Raw genomic sequence first — 17269 nt, 5'->3', positions numbered from 1 at the left:
TAAGTCCTGGCAGGACTATAAAGGGGTCCCAGGAGTGGCATCTTCACCCTTCCCCGTGGAGCTGGGATTGATCATTCAGGCCATCTAGGAGGGTTTGTCCACAGTCCCTTCCTTCAGGCCTGTATTTGCAAGAGAGGCAAAAAAACTTCCCAAGTCCCCTGTCATTTTACTGTTTTATCTGCTCCTCTCCAAGCATCTAAGACTATATATGTGTGCAGCACACACAATGGGATTCAAAGTGCCTAATAACTGAAACCGGTCTGCTTTGCAGTTCACGACGCATTGTCTCATATTCTAATCCTTTTCATCTTTACCCATCCTATGAAGAATTAATAATAGCCACCTGTTTCTTGTTTTATTGAAAGCTTACTAAGTGCCAGGCACTGTGCTAAATCACCTCGTTGAATTCAACAGTTCTGTAAAGTGGTGATGAGTCACCCACTTGATGGATGGTGACAGCTGAGGTAGGCAGCAAAGCCAAGTCCTGTGTGGATCACAATGAACCTGGGACTTCCAAACAGGAGCTTGGCTTTACATGGGCGTGGGGAACGCAAAAATGATCATTAACTGAGTTATACTATGTGCCCCTCAACTTGAAGGCGGGCCAAGGGGCACCGTGCCTACTCAATGTCCCAATGAACAGACCACTTCTGCAACTGTGAGATTTACACCTCTTAGAATTTATATGTGAAGCCTTTGGCAGAAGTGACAGGAACCACGTTGCTGAGTCCTGACTGTGGGTGGATTCTGATTTTGGTCTTAAAGCATGATGCTTTGGACTGCCCAAATATGCAAAGTCATTCATTTTTGGCCAAGAGAATACTGATGTTGCCATCTTACAAACATTTGGAGAAAGTCTCACCAGCCAAGCCCTTCAAATAAATTTAAACTGATTTAAACCCCCAACACATCCTCTGAGGGATGTAGTACTGTTTGGCTGATGAAGAAACCAGGCCCATCAAGGTCAACTAGCCCAAGGTCACTAGGGCCTAGTGAGGTTAACAAGGAGGATATCCAACCTGATGCCCAAGCCTGCAGCCCAGCCCTGGGGCTGGGAGGCATGGCCACCAGAGGTAGGTTCTGGGGAAGGAAGATTTGATATCAGGCCAGTCCTTACACAATGCCAAGGTTGCCCCTCCAAGGACAGTTCGCAGAGACAGGTTAGCCAAAGCTAAAGTAGAGAGGAACTTCTGGGGAAGTCAGGTGTTAAAAAGATAAGGGCCTTTCTGAAGGTTGCAAGATTCTCTACGTTATTACCACATCCCATGGTGGGTGTGGCTGCAGGTGCTGGAGGTGCAGACCCTGAGCGGAGGTACCCCGGCTGGCCCAGAGGGCACAACAACCTTCTTTAATGTGCTCAGAGGCCCTCTTCTCAGGCAACTGCAGTGTGGAAGCCCCTTTAGACAAGGCCGCTGAAAATCGCTCATCTTCCATCAAACTTTGGGGCCTGTGGGAAAGGTGAATGAAGTTGGATATGTCCTCCTTATTCTAGAAAACTCTTTTGCTGCCTGCCCCATGAAAATGCTATCACGTTCCTTGCAATTTGGAATCCAGCCCTGAGAAAAGGAAACAGCACCTAGAACAGCCTGCCCAAGTCGGTTCCACCCTCACTGCCCAGTTGGCAGGGCCACCCATCAGGCATCGCCCCTGAAGACAGATGTCACTTCCCAGCACTGGGATGTGGGACCAGGTCACAGGGGAACCTGGAAGGGGAAGGCCAGGAGAGGGAGGGAGACCACGGCCCAGTGAGACCCCGCAGGCAGGGTCCCAGCCCTAAGCCTCGCTGGGGCTTTCTCTCGCTCCACAAGCCTGGCCTAAACCTGCATTCACACCCCCACCATTTCAAACCATCAAAATATTTTCTTTTCCTCCCCATGGTTTACATCTTTCAAATGCTTGCAGGCTTATTAGAATTCCCTTAAGCCCTTGGCTCCTCACTACTAACATCTTAGCTCCTTTTTTCTATAATTTAAATTTTAACAGCGTTTTCTTATTAAAGACAACCCAGGATATTAAAGAAAAACCACATGAAATCCCAAAAACCTAGCACCCTTTTGTGTTTCCTGGAGCTTCCCTCTAGCCCGTGGTCGGCAAACTGCGGCTCGCGAGCCACATGCAGCTCTTTGGCCCCTTGAGTGTGGCTCTTCCACAAAATACCATGGCCTAGGTGAGTCTATTTTGAAAAAGTGGCGTTAGAAGAAGTTTAAGTTTAAAAAATTTGGCTCTCAAAAGAAATTTCAATCGTCGTACTGTTGATATTTGGCTCTGTTGACTAATGAGTTTGCCGACCACTGCTCTAGCCCTCCTCGGGATTGGTGACCTTTTCCCATGTTTTTGCTTTAAAATGTCTTCAGTCCTGCCCTGGCCAGTGTGGCTCAGTTGGCTGGGCGTGGGCCTGTGCACCAACAGATTGACAGTGGACTCCCAGTCAGGGCACTTGCCAGGTGGCAGGTTCAGTCGGGTAGGGGGCCTGCAGAAGGCAGTGGATGGATGATTCTCTCTCATCACTGATGTTTCTCTCTCTCTCTCCCTCTCCTTTCCTCTCTCTGAAATCAATTTAAAAACACACATAAAAATAAATATTTTTTAAAATCTTTAAAATGTCCTCAGTCCCTGTCATCTGTATACTCTCCAGGTTTTGTTAGGGAGAGACTCTGGTCCGAGCAGCACTGGGGATGGCCCTGCTGACACAGGTCGGGTTCAAGCCCAGCCCTGCCACTCACTTGGGAGAGGCCTGGGCTGGGGGCCCTCTGTAGACTGAGTGTGAGAGCCATCTCTGCCGTGCAGGGTGGGAGAGGGGCCAAATGGAGATAAGACGCCTGCACTGGCCCCTGCACCTGGGAAGCAGCCAGCGCGAGGGAGCTATTTCTAAAAGCAGTGCCTGTCTGCAGCCAAGAAGGGGAAGCTGACAGCTTCCAGGGCTTCTGCTCTGCATTGCTGCCCACACCCAATCAGGCCTCAGACAGGTTCCACCATCTTAGCGTTCTGCAGGGAACCCAAATCCACAGCCTGCGGTGGCTCCCTGCGCTGACTCTCCACCAGCCCTTACGGAGGGACCCCGCCTAGCCATCCTATGTCAGAGGATTAGGTCTGCTCCCAAGGGCCCACTCTTTACTGAGTGGGGTAGGTGAGCAAGGCCAGGCTAAGATCTCTGAACACACAGCTGTGTGTGCCTATGACCTAGAAAAGCCTCCAGCCTGGCCAGAGGGGCCAGTGATGCCTAGTCCTCACCCCACCAAAGGCCCGCTAGCAAGAGGGCGACGGCCAGTTTCTAATGTGGGCCCAGAGCTGGCAGCTCCTTTTTACAGGAATCACTGAGCTCCCACTGTGCGGAGCCCCTGGGTTTTCTTGGTTTTCAACACACAAATAATCTTGCCTTAATGGAAGAAAGAAGCCGCCAGCTTTTGTCTGTCTAAGGCTCAGCCATCAGAAACTCCCCAGGGACCCCTCAGAAGGGGGCTCTCAGGGGGGTGGCAGTGCCCCAGAAAATGCCTTAGTGTTTGGGGGATCATGCCTCAGATCTCACCAGGACATCAGAACACCCCCACTTTTCTTTCAAAAGGCCTTGTATGGAAATCGTGTATTTCAAACAGGCAGGGGCTGGCTACTCAAAGTGTGGTCCCGGGACCAGGTCACCCAGGATTGTTAGAGACGCAATATCAGGCCCCGCCCCAGACCTGCTGGATCAGAACATACGTTTTTATGACTCCTGCTGGTGCCCAGGCTCTTTCAAGTAGGAGAAAGGCACTGTGCCAGATTATCCCCAAGGTGAGTGGCCTTTTCTGGAGCCCCCCCACCTTCTCACTGTGCAGATCCCTATCTGGGCCTATCCACATGAGCCTCAGGACTCCCCAAGGTCACAGGACTGTCCCTCCTCCTCCAGACTCCCCCGGTTGCCCATTCTCTTAGTCTCTGGTTTCCTAGTCTTTGTGTGGGTCCCCCTCCACCTCCCAGCTGTCAAGTCATCTGCTGCTCCTTCCTTCCTTCCTTCTTTCCTTCCTGTTTGCTGCAGGGAAACCAGATCTCCACGTGTGTTACCACTGCTTGCAAAGTAAGAGTAAGCAGGCTCTGAGCAAGGGCCCGGGGGACTTGCAGGAGTTAAGTACGAAAGCTTGAGCCCTAAGTCTTTGATTTCCAATCAGGCTGCTCCCAGCCAGCTTTGTCGAATGAGCTTTGTCAAGTTCTATTCACCCTCTCACTCACCACCAGGCTCCTAGCTACCTGGGGCCACTCCCGAGCAGGAGGAAAGCACAAAGACCAGTCCCAGCGGGAAGCAGAGGGACAAAGAGACAGTTGAGCTGTGATAAGGCCGGAACTTGGGCAGAGCTGGAGTGGAAGGAGGTGCTGGGACAGAGGAGCAAATGTGCTGAGAGGGAGCCACCATCACCAGTCTAGTCCAGAGGTGCCAGGATGTCCCAGAAGGGGGCACAGGGCCCACTCTCACAAAGCATCCTGGGAGAGTTGTGTCTGCCAAAGGGCACCAGGGGGCAACCCTCAAAGAATTTGAGGCAGAGACGTAACATCAGATAGCTTTTTCAGAAAGACCTCTCAGCTCTGTGAGCAGAATGGATTTTCTGAGGGGTGGGAGATGAGCAGACTAAGGAAGGGGGCCCAGTTGGTGAATGCCACGTAGTCCTAGCCATGGAGGGATGCAGGGGGGGGGGGGGGGGCAATGGTGAGGTGGGAGCGGTACCGGGTACAGGTGAACACCAGCTTCACCTGTTCTGTGCACAGCCAGTGCTCATTCTGGCCAATTCCTTCATTTCTGGCACAAGACCAACCTCTTGGCAGGCTGCAGGAGACCAGTGGAGGCTGGGTCTTGTCCCCACCGTCAGCCACAGCACCCTGTAGTTCCACACATCATACTGAAAGCTCATAAAGAAAAGTGGGGGCAGCCCTGGCCAGATAGCTTAGTTTATTAGAACATTGTCCCGATACGCAAGGTTGTGGGTTCGATCCCTGGTCAGGGCACATACAAGAATCAACCAATGAATGCATAAATAAGTAGAAAACAAATCTCTCTCTCTCTCTCTCTCTCTCTCTCTCTCTCTCTCTCTCTCCCTTCCTCTAAAATCAATAGAAAATTTTTTAAACAGTGGGGGCAGAGCTGAGCTCCCCCACTACAGAACACCAACTGTGTGCTCAGCACCTCACAAGATAGCAGAGGGGAGGCAGAGCCAGGCGGCTGCTACTCAGGCTTCAGTGCAATCAGGGAAATCTACTTAGTCCTAAATGCATGCCGGGGAATGGCCCTACTGGGGACTGCCACATGGATTCAGGAAGATAGATGGCAAGGGGTGATGGCACAGGACAGCAGCTCACTGCACCAAGCCGCCCAGGCCCCAGCTTCATGCTCTTAAATTGGATGCCATAACGCAATAGTGGGAAGACCTCAATACAAACCCTCCTGCTGATGCCAGCAACCCAGAGTGGAAACAAAGCCAACCAGTCCCCATGGGCATCCCCAAAGGAACATGCCAGAGACAATGCCATAACAGGTCAGTGGTGCAGTATTTCAGCCACACTAAAGGCACAAATGGCCGAGACCGGTTTGGCTCAGTGGATAGAGCGTCGGCCTGCGGACTGAAGGGTCCCGGGTTCGATTCCGGTCAAGGGCATGTACCTTGGTTGCAGGCACATCCCCAGTGGGGGGTGTGCAGGAGGCAGCTGATCGATGTTTCTCTCTCATCGATGTTTCTAGCTCTCTATCCCTCTCCCTTCCTCTCTGTAAAATATCAATAAAATATATTTAAAAAAAAATAAAAATAAAGGCACAAATGCCCTCTGACCACAAACGAACGGTGGGGTGCAGAAGGAAGAGCCCCGGAAAGCTTCTGCCCCAGAAAGCTTCTGACTCAGCAACATAAGTGTAACAGTAACAATTCCTCATACTGGAGCCTGGATGGGCTCCTCCTGAGCGAGGAAGGTGGAAGACAGCAGTGGCTGGGAGTGTGCTCCTGGGGTCAGACTCCCCTGGCTCAAACCCCTGGTGACCTCATGTACTGTGTGTCCCTGGGCAAGTTACTCGAACTCTCTGGGCTTCCAATTCCTCTTTTGTCTAGTTGTTGCCAAAATGAAAGGAAGGCAGATAAACTCTCAGCTTATCAATGAGGGCTCCCTTTCCTAGTTTTGGTTGCTATTATCTCTTTGAGGGTTGCATCCTGGGGCCTCCCCTTAGTCCTTTGGAAATTGGGGCACTCTTGCTGGGTTTGGGCAAATATGGGCTGGAGACTGTTTGGGGACAGGGGAATGGGGTGAGTGGGTCTGGGAATCTTGAATTCCAGGCAATCCATCCTGAAAGGAGGTGAGACGAAAGGACCGAATTTGTGAGGACACAACAGTCGGGTCCCAAGGGAAGCCTCTCTGGACAAAGACTGATTGGGGGGAGGGGCGGGTAAAAGACTCTTCTGATCAGGGATGTCGAGACGGGTGATGGTGGGTTCTTTGCTGTGAATGTGCAGTAAGGGGGTGCCTCCCCTTAGCTCCCAACTGTCCCCGTAAAAGTCCTGAGGGGCCAGACAACCAGAGAGAGGAGCCCCTGGAAACCCAGCTCTGGGAATTCCCAGGAGCCCTGTGAGTCTCGGGGGACAGGTGCCCCCAAACAACTGCGGGTTTTCATACACAGACTTGGTCAGGCCTGGGGCAGCCCCTGCAGTGCGCTGCCCCTCTTGACCCCCAAGACCAGGAGGATTCCGGGAGGAAAATGGCCAGGGGGAGGCACAGGTCTTGGGGGAGGCTGGGGCCGCAGGCCCAGCTAAAGTGGGCAGTGGAGGATGAGGCTATCGCTCCAAACCGGAAGAGCACCTGGCTGCCGCCCTCAGAGTCTGGCTCTCCACCCACTGCTTCCCTGATGGCCTGTCCTTCTCCTGTGTCCCTGCTCTGGGCTGGCACCACCTTAAATCCATTGGCCTTGCCGGGCCGGAGGGACCTGCAGCTCCCTTAGTGGAAAGAACATGGGGCTGGAACTGGAGTGACCTAATTAAGGCTGTGACCGCACACCAAGTAGTCACGCGATCTTGGGGACAACCTGAGAAGGTGGTCACTTACCTTTTTCCACATCTCACTTACAGGTGTGTGCCTGTGTGGCATGTGGTCCGTGTCACAGCTAGAAGGAACTGTACCACCCCATTGAGAGCTCCCATTCCTCTGACAGCCCTGTGAGCTGCCCAGCTCCCCTGGGGCACTAATTAGGGCCTCACTGCAGCTCCAGAGGAAGACCCTCTGCTGGGATCAAGGCACCCCTGCCCTCCTATGGCCCTGGGGTGACCGGGGGCCTGGAGGAAGAAGTTAGCCACACAACCACAAAGACCCATCCCTGCCTTCCCAGGGCAAACCCTATGGAGGGGGAGGGGAACCTCACAAAATCAACAATAACGGACAGTTCTATAATAATAACTAAGTGCAACCAATTAGACAACGCGGGGTGTGGGAGAGAGGCTGTGGGGGGCCATCAGGCCAGCAAGAGGAGTGCCAGGCTGGGGGAACCGGCACGAGAGAAATGCAATAGCCAGCTGGGCCTGGCCTTGAGGTCCTCATGAGGAGTCTGGACTTTGTTCCATGGGCTGTAGGGAGCTACCAAATGTTGTATGTTGTCCCCAAAGGTTCTGAAAAAGAAAACAAGGTACTGTAATGAGATCTGGGCTCTGGCAAGAGGATGGATGGGAGGAGGACAGTTTAGGAGGAAGCTGCCCAGGCCTAGGGCAGGTGGTCCAGTGAGACCTGGAGGTCAGGAAGCCTGCAGAGGCTGTGGCACACGTGGCCCCACCTGGCTGTGGAGAGGGGGTTGCCAAGGACAGCTGAGATTTGGAGCCTAAGAAGCTGGGGGTGGAATGATATTGACGAGAGAAGCTCATTGGCACAGGGGACAAGCGCGCAGGCTGCCTGGGTTCCAATCACACCACTTCCACCATGTGTGACATTGGGCAAGTTACTTAGCTTCTCTGTGTCTCAGTTTCCTCGTCTGTAAGTGGGGGGTGATAATAGTACCCACCTCAGTGATTCTGATGTGTAAATGCTAGAAACAGTGCCTGCACACAGTAGGTACTCTGTAAGCAATGGTTGTAAGGTGGTGTTGGGGGAGCCCAGTGCTCAGTAAAGTTGGCCTTTGTAGGAAGGGCAGGGTGGGGTGGGGCAAGCATGAGGCATTTAGGGAGGGGCAGAGACCCTGTCACTGGGGCCAAGCTCGGCAGAGTGGGCAGGATCAGGGACAGCACCTCTCCAAGGCCAGGACAAAGCTCACCAGGTCCCTTGGGCACAGAGCTAGGGTGGTCAGCAGCCAGATCTTCTTGTTGGAGAGGTAAAGGCTGGGGACCACTGTCCCAGGCACAATGGGTGTTCAATGAGTAGTGCTGGGTGGGGCTGCGGGTCCACAGAGCTGTCTAACCCCAGCGCTGGGGCCAGCTGCAGCCCTCAGGTCTCCTGCCATTCCCACCAGGATGGGGTGGAGGAGCCAGCCCTGGGCATATGGCAATATGTAAGCCCCAAAGTATTCCTCCTATTTCCCACAAACCAGGTCCACGCTGGAGAAGGGCTAAAGGCCTGTCGGCCACCCAGGGGCAGCCTTGCATGGTGAGAGACCATGCAGCTACACCACCCACCAGAGGTGGGGTCATCCCTTCGGAATCAGACCCCAGCGAGGCTGGAAGGAATCCACTGCTCTGTCCTGTCCCTACTTCCCCAAGGCTCCCGCTGGCCTCGAACCAGGAACTGGCCAAGGAGACTGCTGCTGGCACTGGCAACCCAGTCCTTACCTCCAAAAGCAAAGAATGTACCTTCATTCAGCCAACACGGGGGGTGCTGGGGCTGAGATGAAAAGAAGATAAAACCAGGCCCAGACACCCCACACCCTTCCACCCACGCCTTGTACAAAGGCCTCCATGCCGAGAAAGGGGCCCTAGCAACAGAACCCCAGGCAGCACTGAAAGGAATGAGGGCCCTCAATGCACTCGACTCCCAGCCAAAGATGGTGGCTGGCTCCGCGCACTCACCAACTCTCCCTCTGCAGCCCCTTCCAAAAGGAGGAACTCAGAGACTGGTGATGATGGAGTGTAGAGGAGGTTTGGGGAGAGAGGAGGGAGAAGCGGGGGAGGCATCAGCAAAGAGTTTTCAAAGACAAAGCAGGTGAGGAGTGTACCCGATCAATTTGCCCCAGGAAGCCAGTTGGCCCTCCAGACGCAGAGGCGGGGTGGCGGCTCCAGCAACGCCAGGCTCTCTGTAAGGTAAAAAAACTACTTCGGGCAAAAGCCGTTTTGCTGAGAGTTGGCCTAGGCCCTAGGGCAGTGGTCGGCAAACTCATTAGTCAATAGAGCCGCAGTTTGCCGACCACTGGCCTAGGGAATGTTGACACAGACACACATCCTCTACCCCTAAACACACACACACAGCACTCCCAGCTGCCAGGGATCCACAACCACAGGCAGAGAGAGACCATAGGGGTCTCCACTAAAACAGCAGAAGTGAGTGTCCCAGAGAAATGACCTCTGCACTCAGGCATTCAGGAGCCCCTGGGAATGGGCTGCTTGCTACCTCGTCTCTGGAATCCAAGCCTGTGACTAAGCCCCTCTCATGTACACAAAATCACAGAGGGACAGAAGAGAGCCACAGCACACTGCTCAGGAAAAGACCCAAAGGACACAGGGGGCCCCCTCCCTCCTCAATGACAGAACTCCCATTGTGGCCGGGGACCGGCCCCGCAGGGAAGGGAGCCCTATTGTGGTCTGATCATGGTCATCACCTTCCTCTGGGTAGTCACTGGGCTGGGTGGGTCCATGACCCAGTGCTGGCCATGGGATGCCGGAGGCTGGCATAGGGGAAGACGTGGGAAAGATTTCCTCATTGTTTAGAACAGTGGTCGGCAAACTCATTAGTCAACAGAGCAGCAAACCGCGGCTCACGAGCCGCAGTTTGCCGACCACTGGTTTAGAAGAACCCCAGGTCTTTCCTGCCTTGATGTGACTTGGAGAGCCTTGTCATCTTGCTATCAGCACACAGATAAAGCCAACAGAGAGAGTGGTAGACGGCAGAGAAGGACCAGACCCGGCAGCCAGCAGGCCCAAGGGCCTCCTTGTTCTCTGGATCCCTGCCATGCGAGCTGATGCATTTCTTTACTGATCAGTGAGTTCAGGGCAGGGTTTTCTGCCACTTTAGCCAAAGGCCTCCCACCTAACACACGACAGGACGGCATAGCCCGTCTCAGCATTCCTGTTTAGGAACAGACATCTAACCTGTTGGCTGTGATCCCTCGGGAACAGAACAGCATGAGGCTTCCGTTCTTGAAGTCATACATAAATATCTCTACTATTTTACAAGAAAATTTAAACAGGAAACATACTTTTATAATGGAAAAAAATGTGTTTTCTTTAAGCTGTGAGATTCTAATCTCCTCTTTCTCTTCCAACCAATGGGTCTCAACTATGTCTGGGGAAATGGGTCATAAACCCCTTGGAGGATCTGAAGACTTGAGGGGAGGGGAACCTCTGCTCTAACCAAGAGGCTCAAGGAGGCAGACACCCAAGGCCAAGGTTTCTGTGCCACCAAGTTTTCCTTTCCGTCTGGAGTTTTTAAGCCCCTCCAGAGCTTGACCGTAGCCTGGCTCAAACACATCTTGGACCACCTCTCAGGGGAAGCAACACCAAGGCAACCCTTCTGAGGGTGCAGAACATCACACTGGGGATCCCAGCTTCTGCCTCTTTTCCGCCTCTGGAACTGAGGTCAGCCCCAGTGAGGGAAACCCCAGGCCAATGACCAGAGTGAGGAAGGAGGAGTGAGACCACCACGGAACCATGTGGCCCACCTTCTGCCCTCTGAGGTCACACAGGTCCCCCCAACGCTTCAAGCTCTCAGCCCCCATCATCTCGCTCCAGAAGCCTCCGTCTGAATTCCTTCCCAATACTGGCTGGCTGCTCTTCTCTGACTGTATCCAGAAATACCAGGACCTCCTGCCATGAGGGCAGCAGAATGCAACATCCTCACAGGGTCTGCTAGGCTACCTGGGTTGTCTTGTATACGAGCGGTGGGTGGCTTTTCTAGGACTTCCTTCCATCCCTGTCAAGCAGCATTCTGTTAAATCTGAGTCACTGTTAAGTTTGTTGAGCCCTGGCTGGTGTGGCTCAGTTGGTTGGGCATCATCCTGTCCTACTGGGCACCGAAGGTTGCTGGTTAGATTCCGGGTCAGGCTCTAGCCACTCAGATGTCCCTGCACGTAGGCCCCCCAAGGAGCATCTAGGATTTAGGACCAGGGGTGCCCTTGATCATTAACACCCAAGGGAAACAGAAGCAGGAGGCTACAGAGGCTTTTCCCAGGAGAACCGCAAAATGCAATGGAGGCCAAGCACTGTGAGTGCGTGAGAGGGTATGTGAGAGAGAGCATGGATGTCCCATGCATATAGGCTTGTGTCCGTGTGCAAGGGTACCCGAGATGCACATTCATGAAACAACAAGCTAAAAGCAAACATTCACAAAACCTGAGGGTGTGCTGGGCTCCTGACCTCAGCACGTCTTCCCAGCCTGGCAGTCCCCAGCTCCCGAGACCCACTGGCTCAGCCATGCTGCAAAACCAAGAATGATGTAGCCCAGTGTAAACCAGACACCCCCAAACTCAATGGAGAAGGTATTTCTACTTCCTAGTTAGACTGAGGTGGGGGGAACCACAAGGCTGAGAGTATAAATTAAGTTTGAGTCCCCTGGACAGTACAACCTTGAATCAGGCACTTGTTAACTAATTATTTTTTTAAACATAATGTAAGTCTTTAATAACTCACTCAATTGCAAAGTCTCATAAAATGAGATGGCTCTGTAATAAGGAGGGTAGAGGGCGCTTCTGAGAGAGGAGGGAGAAAACCCCAGCAAAGAAAGAACTACCAGGCGCTGTGCACCGCAGGAGCTCCTACATCATGCTCATCACGCATGCTGGCAAATAAAAACAAGCAGTGCTCACTGGGCGAAGGAGCAGTTCCAAGTCACACTGTCTTTCTGCCAGAGACCAAGTCCCCGAAACAGAAGCCAGCCTGGGTTCTGGCTGAACACCCCCCAGGAATTCAAACAAGCCTGGGTTCCCTCACCCCACCCTCATCCAGAACAGTCCAACGTGCAAATCCAGTGCAGGTGAGACCATTTCAAATCCAAGGGCATCCCTGTGACCGCAGCTACAGGAAGGTCAGAAGTTCTCCTTCCCTAAGGGGGGAAAGCACTCAACTTCCATTTACTTGCATCTCCTTTCCAATCTTTAAAGTCAATTCACTCAAAAGATGAGTTTAGGTGAAGCATCTCACCTCTACCCCCCAGTACAAACCTCCTTAAGAAGGGTCCTTTCACCTCTTTGGCAAAATCCCTCCAGTCCCACACCCCTTTCTCCCAGTCTCAGAGACGGAGGAGAAAAGGAAACTAGGGGGGTAGGGGGAAGACAAGGAATGAAGAGTTCCAAGACAACCTCTTCTTTTCGGGGTTCAATGGTGACCCGGGAACTGGGTGTTGGCAGGGTGTCCATGACATCATCATTTCGGATTCTTAATAAAAAGACAACTTTCCCATACCAAATGCTCCTCTTCCCACCCTCTCTTTGGGGAATTGAAACACAAGCTTTTAAAATGCTGCAAACACATCACAGCTGCATTTTCAGATGTTGCATTTGGGTCCTGCCCTTAAGTGGCTGCCCTCGTTACCTCCCCCTTTGAAAGAGGCCCCTGGCTAAGGTCCAGGGTAATTGAAATTTCCTGTCTAACCTTGACCACTCCGCCAGCTCCTATTACAGTCCTGGACACACACTGTAGAGTCAGTTTCTTCTGGGCCTTCTCACTCTTCGTTTAAAATCAGGCCACTATTCTGTAGGCTCAGGCTATCTAGTAACACACTTGGAAATGGAGAGGGAACTTTCTCTGGCCCGGCCAATGACGCCTCTGGCTTCCCACACTCATTAGAAAATTCTCTTTATTCTACAACTCACCATTGAGGAGCCAGGATACAAAGACAAATGACCCCATGCCAAGAACCCAACATGCTCACAGGCCGTGAAGGAAGGATCCAGTTGTTTGGTGTGTGTGTGTGTGTGTGTGTGTGTGCGTTAGTCTTGAAAAATGTAAGAAATCCCCAGGCAAAATACTTTTAAATACAAGAAATCACCTTTAAAAGTTCAAAGCATGTTTTGCAGTATCTACATGAATCTCTCTAGCCCCGAACGAAAGAATGAGCATACTCTGTACTGGTCAAGTCAGGTTCTGAGAAAACTCCAAAGTGACATCGGAATCTGGATCTAGAAACTCTGATTAAAAGTAAAATTCCTACTGAAAGTAATTGCGCACCTGGCACCACTGGGGGGTTTCCATTGGTTTGGCTTTGTTCTTATAGTTAGATGGCAACTCCGTTTGGATTAGGATTGGGCTATGGGAAGACTGATCCTCTTCTGTTGGGGGTGGAATCATGCTGGCTTTGGTTAGGTCTCTGACCTTCCTAACTCCCTCAGATAACCTGAAGTGGTTAGGAGTCTGACATTCCTAAATCTGAGGGCATCCTTGAACGGACTTTTCCCATACCTCCCAGAAGGTGGGGAGGAGACACTCATGGTGCCACACAGTCTAGGTATCTCTGCTCACTCACAATAATGGGTTGAATAGGGCCCCCCCAAAATTCATGGTCATCCAGAACCTCAGAATGTGACTTTATTTGGAAATAGAGTTTGCAGATGTAATAAATTAAGAGGAAATCACACTGGATTAGGGTGGGCCATAAATCCAATGACTAGTGTCCTTATAAGAAGGCCACGTGAAGACACATACAGGGAGAGCACCATGTGACTATCAAGGCAGAGCAACCAGCACCCACTGCATTTGGGAATTTGTTGCCTGCTTGGGCTGGTGTAGTCAATGCCCTTTCATAAGATGAGGGGTGTGTCTATCAACTAGAGTCTCTGCCATGTTCTAGGCACCGAGGGTGGATGAACACTTAAGTGACAAAATCTCCCAGCCAGAGGAGCCCCTGACCTTGGTGAGGTAGGGAGAGCAAAGTTTCAGCTGCTCCCAGATGTGGGAAACTGGGAGAAGCACCTGCAGGGTGCTCATCAGCTCAGGTGGAAGATGCTTAAGTTTGTGGAAGCTCAGGGGTTGGGCCAAGGAATCCTTGTTTTTGTAGTGTCTGGGTAGCCTGAAGGTGGGGCAGGGGAGCGAGGGTCTGGGCATGGACAAAAGAGGGGTAGTTAGCTTAAGAAAAAGAGAAACTAAGCACTGTCAGCATCATCTGAGCACCTGGATCCAGCCATCCCTGACCCCACTGCCTTGTTACTATGGGGACTCCCTCTGCTACTCGTAGGCAGCCAACTAACAAACTTATCCTCTCGAAGACTTTTCTGCAGGAAAAAAAAATTATAGTAATAAAAATAAATAAATGAAACCCAAATCACTGCAAAGCAACTTGAAGAAGGTCCCCAAGATGCCCTCCCTGAATCCAACTGGACTGGGGGAACTACTGGTCTTCCCATGAAAGGCATAATCCCAAACAAACCAAAGGGACTCTGACAAACCACTCACTGATTGTTCTTCCACCTCTGCCCCAGTTGCAGGCATTTCTTTTGCCCCAACTCAGCTTTCCTTAATTGCTCCATCAGGTGTCAACACTAGAGAACAGTGCCTGGAAGCCAGGGATTCGGAAATTGGGATGTCAGGCAAGCAGAGAAGGCTCGGTGGCCTCCGGGTGCCTGCCTCTGCTGACCTCCCCACGGGGGCTGGCGCTGGACTACAGCCCAGCCTCAGGCTCGAGCCACACAGCGCTGGCCACACAGAGCCCTTAAATAGAACCTCCACGGGGAGGACAAACATTCCAAGAGCTTTAAAAACGCCCCAAGCATGACCTGGCCGGAGGCCTCCGCTCCCCCAGACATTTTTCTGGTCCTGGCCCTATTCTGGAAATAATATTAATAGCTCGGTTAGGAGCTTACGGTGTGCAAACAAATTTATGGCCTTGAAGGGCAGGAACGATTACTGCTCCCATTCTTCAGATGAGAACATTGAGGCCCCAGGAGCTCCCAAGCTACAAGTCCGTCTAGCGGGGGCTCTCTGCTCGGCCTTCCCCGCCGGGTGAGGCTTACACCGCAGGACAAGAATGAGCCCCCACGGGACGGCTGCCAGCTGCCGCGTCGGTTCCGACAGGCGCCTACAGACAAAGCGACGCCCCCAGGAGGCTCCCGGGATCCGCTCGCTCCAGGAACGCCCTGATCTTTTGCGAAGGGTTTAACCAACTCCCAGTTCTCGGCCTCTATTGGTACATCAGACCCCGTGCGGCAGCCTAGGATAACTTTCCTCTTTTATTTTAAAAGATAAAGGACAACAGGGCTAATTTCTCCCTTGGGAGATAAAAGCTGGCAGGTGAGGTGCGGCGCGTCTCCGTTTCCTAGAAGTTGTGCTTGGGTGCAAATCGCAGAACAAGGCTGCGGAGGGGGCGGGACCCGCGGTAGCCGCCCGGGGCCCCAGGACCCGGGAGTTGGGCTCCGCTGCCCCCGGGGGGGCGGACTTCTGGGCTGGGTCTGCGGTCCTGCTTTCCGTGCCCACAGCCCGGTCGGGTTTCCCACCGCGCCGGCATAGACTCGGGAAGCGCAGGATCCGGGGCGTTGAGTAAGATGCGAAGGGCACCCCAGGGATTCCTGCACTATCCCACCCTCCCCAATCAGAGCGGAGCCTGGGACTCCCGGCCCGAAAGACCGACCCACAGCCACCTCTCTTCTCTCCCTCCCAGGTGCCCAGGCACAGGGCCCTCTGGGGCGCACGGCGCAGGGAAGCTCTCACTGTTTGAACTTGCTCTCCAGGTCCTTGATGAGGCGGCGGCTGAACTCCGGGAACTCGGTGTAGGGGTTGAAGACCTTGCAGCGGCGGGGCCGCGCCGCGCCCTCGTTGATGTTCAGCCGTCGGCTCAGCTGCGCGCTCAGCTCGGCGTCGGCGCTGGCAGCGGGCGTCCCGGCGGGCGGCTCGGGCTCCGGCAACGGGGCTGCGGCGGCGAGGGATGCGGGCTCCGGGCAGCCCTCCCGAGCTTCCCCCCGCTGCAGTCTGCGCTGCAGCTTGCGCGCCAACTCCTCGCTGGACATAGCGGCGTATCCGGGACGCGGGGACTCGGGACCGGCACGGGGACTGGGCAGGCGTCGCGCTTCTCACAGGCTCGCGGCTCGGCAACACTCTGCAAGGCGGCGGGGACCGGCGGTTGGGTGGAACTGCTGGCGAGGGACGGGGAGGGCAGGGCGGAGCCGAGGCTTTAAGGAGGCGCCAGGGCTTGGGAACCGCCCGCCTCGCCGGAGGCCGCAGGTGTCTGCGCGACCCGGGACCTCGGCCCGCTCCCGGCTCCCTGAGGCTTTGGACCTCTGACCAACTCTGACCTTGCTGCCCACGCCCGCACCGGGGGAGCCCGGGGACCCTGAGGTCCGAGGAGGAACGGCAACGGGAAAGTTTCACGACCGTTCGGGCGGTTCTTTTCTCTTCCCCCAGAAGTGCCCCAACTGGAGGCGCTCGCGGCCCAGGACAGGCTGGGGGTCAGGGGAGCCAAGCGCCCCCGGGTATCACCCACATGCCCCCCACGACTCAGAGTGACACCCATCGGTTCTGAGGTTTGAGGGTGGGAGGTGCCCGCAGGGAGCGCGGGGCGGAGGAGCTGCTTTTCAAACACGCATTGAAAAGAAATGTTTGCAAAACATAACTAAACATACTGAAAACAAATAAACAAGCAGAAAAGAGAACAAGTAGCAAGAGGAAACTCGTGGCTGCCCTGGAGGTAAGAGACCAGCGCAGCTCCAGGGGCTCCGGCTTTTTCTGTGATACGCTCAGAAGGAAAAGAAAGACACTTGAAAATAAATAATTCCGCATTTTTAACAAGAGGGCAAAACAAGTACAGTCATCATTCTCCCCAAGGAAGGCTGATGCGGGTGGCGGTTACATCAGCCAAGCCTTGAGAAATGTCTTGTAAACACAGATCTGCCCCAGCCCAGTCCGACTCTGATCTGACCGCCCCTGGGGCTGCTCAAGCAGGAGTGTCTGCGACCCAACCGGCTGGGGGCGCCAGAGACCCCGGGTGGGCCTTTGGCATGACTTTGTAGGGCACGCAGAGGTCCTGCAGGGATTGTGGGCCTCTGTAAGGTTCTAATGAGGAGGGAGAGGAAGGGTATTTTTTAAAGGTATTAGGGAAAATATTACGTTTGAACTAAAGGTATCAAACAAAATGTTTTAACATCCCTACTTAACAATTTGATTTGATGGGTTAAATGGCCAGGAAAAGCCTCATCGGAGAGGTGTCATTAAAATAA

General features: G+C 53.5%; 1 protein-coding gene across 1 annotated transcript in view; it reads right to left on the bottom strand.

The window, feature by feature from the left end:
- Positions 1-16201, bottom strand: part of EFHD1 (EF-hand domain family member D1) — a 39670-nt gene extending 23469 nt beyond the window's left edge. The window contains exon 1 of the mRNA XM_080667726.1: positions 15768-16201. Within this exon, the coding sequence (XP_080523852.1) occupies positions 15768-16063 (296 nt within the window). The 5' untranslated portion in view covers positions 16064-16201. The remainder of the gene's footprint in view (positions 1-15767) is intronic.
- Positions 16202-17269: the final 1068 nt, after the last annotated feature.

This window comes from Plecotus auritus (assembly GCF_963455305.1).
Source record: "Plecotus auritus genome assembly, chromosome: 5".
Classification (NCBI taxonomy): Eukaryota; Metazoa; Chordata; class Mammalia; order Chiroptera; family Vespertilionidae; genus Plecotus; species Plecotus auritus.
The sequence above is the reverse complement of the archived record's forward strand: the minus strand, read 5'-3'. Positions and strand labels throughout refer to the sequence as shown.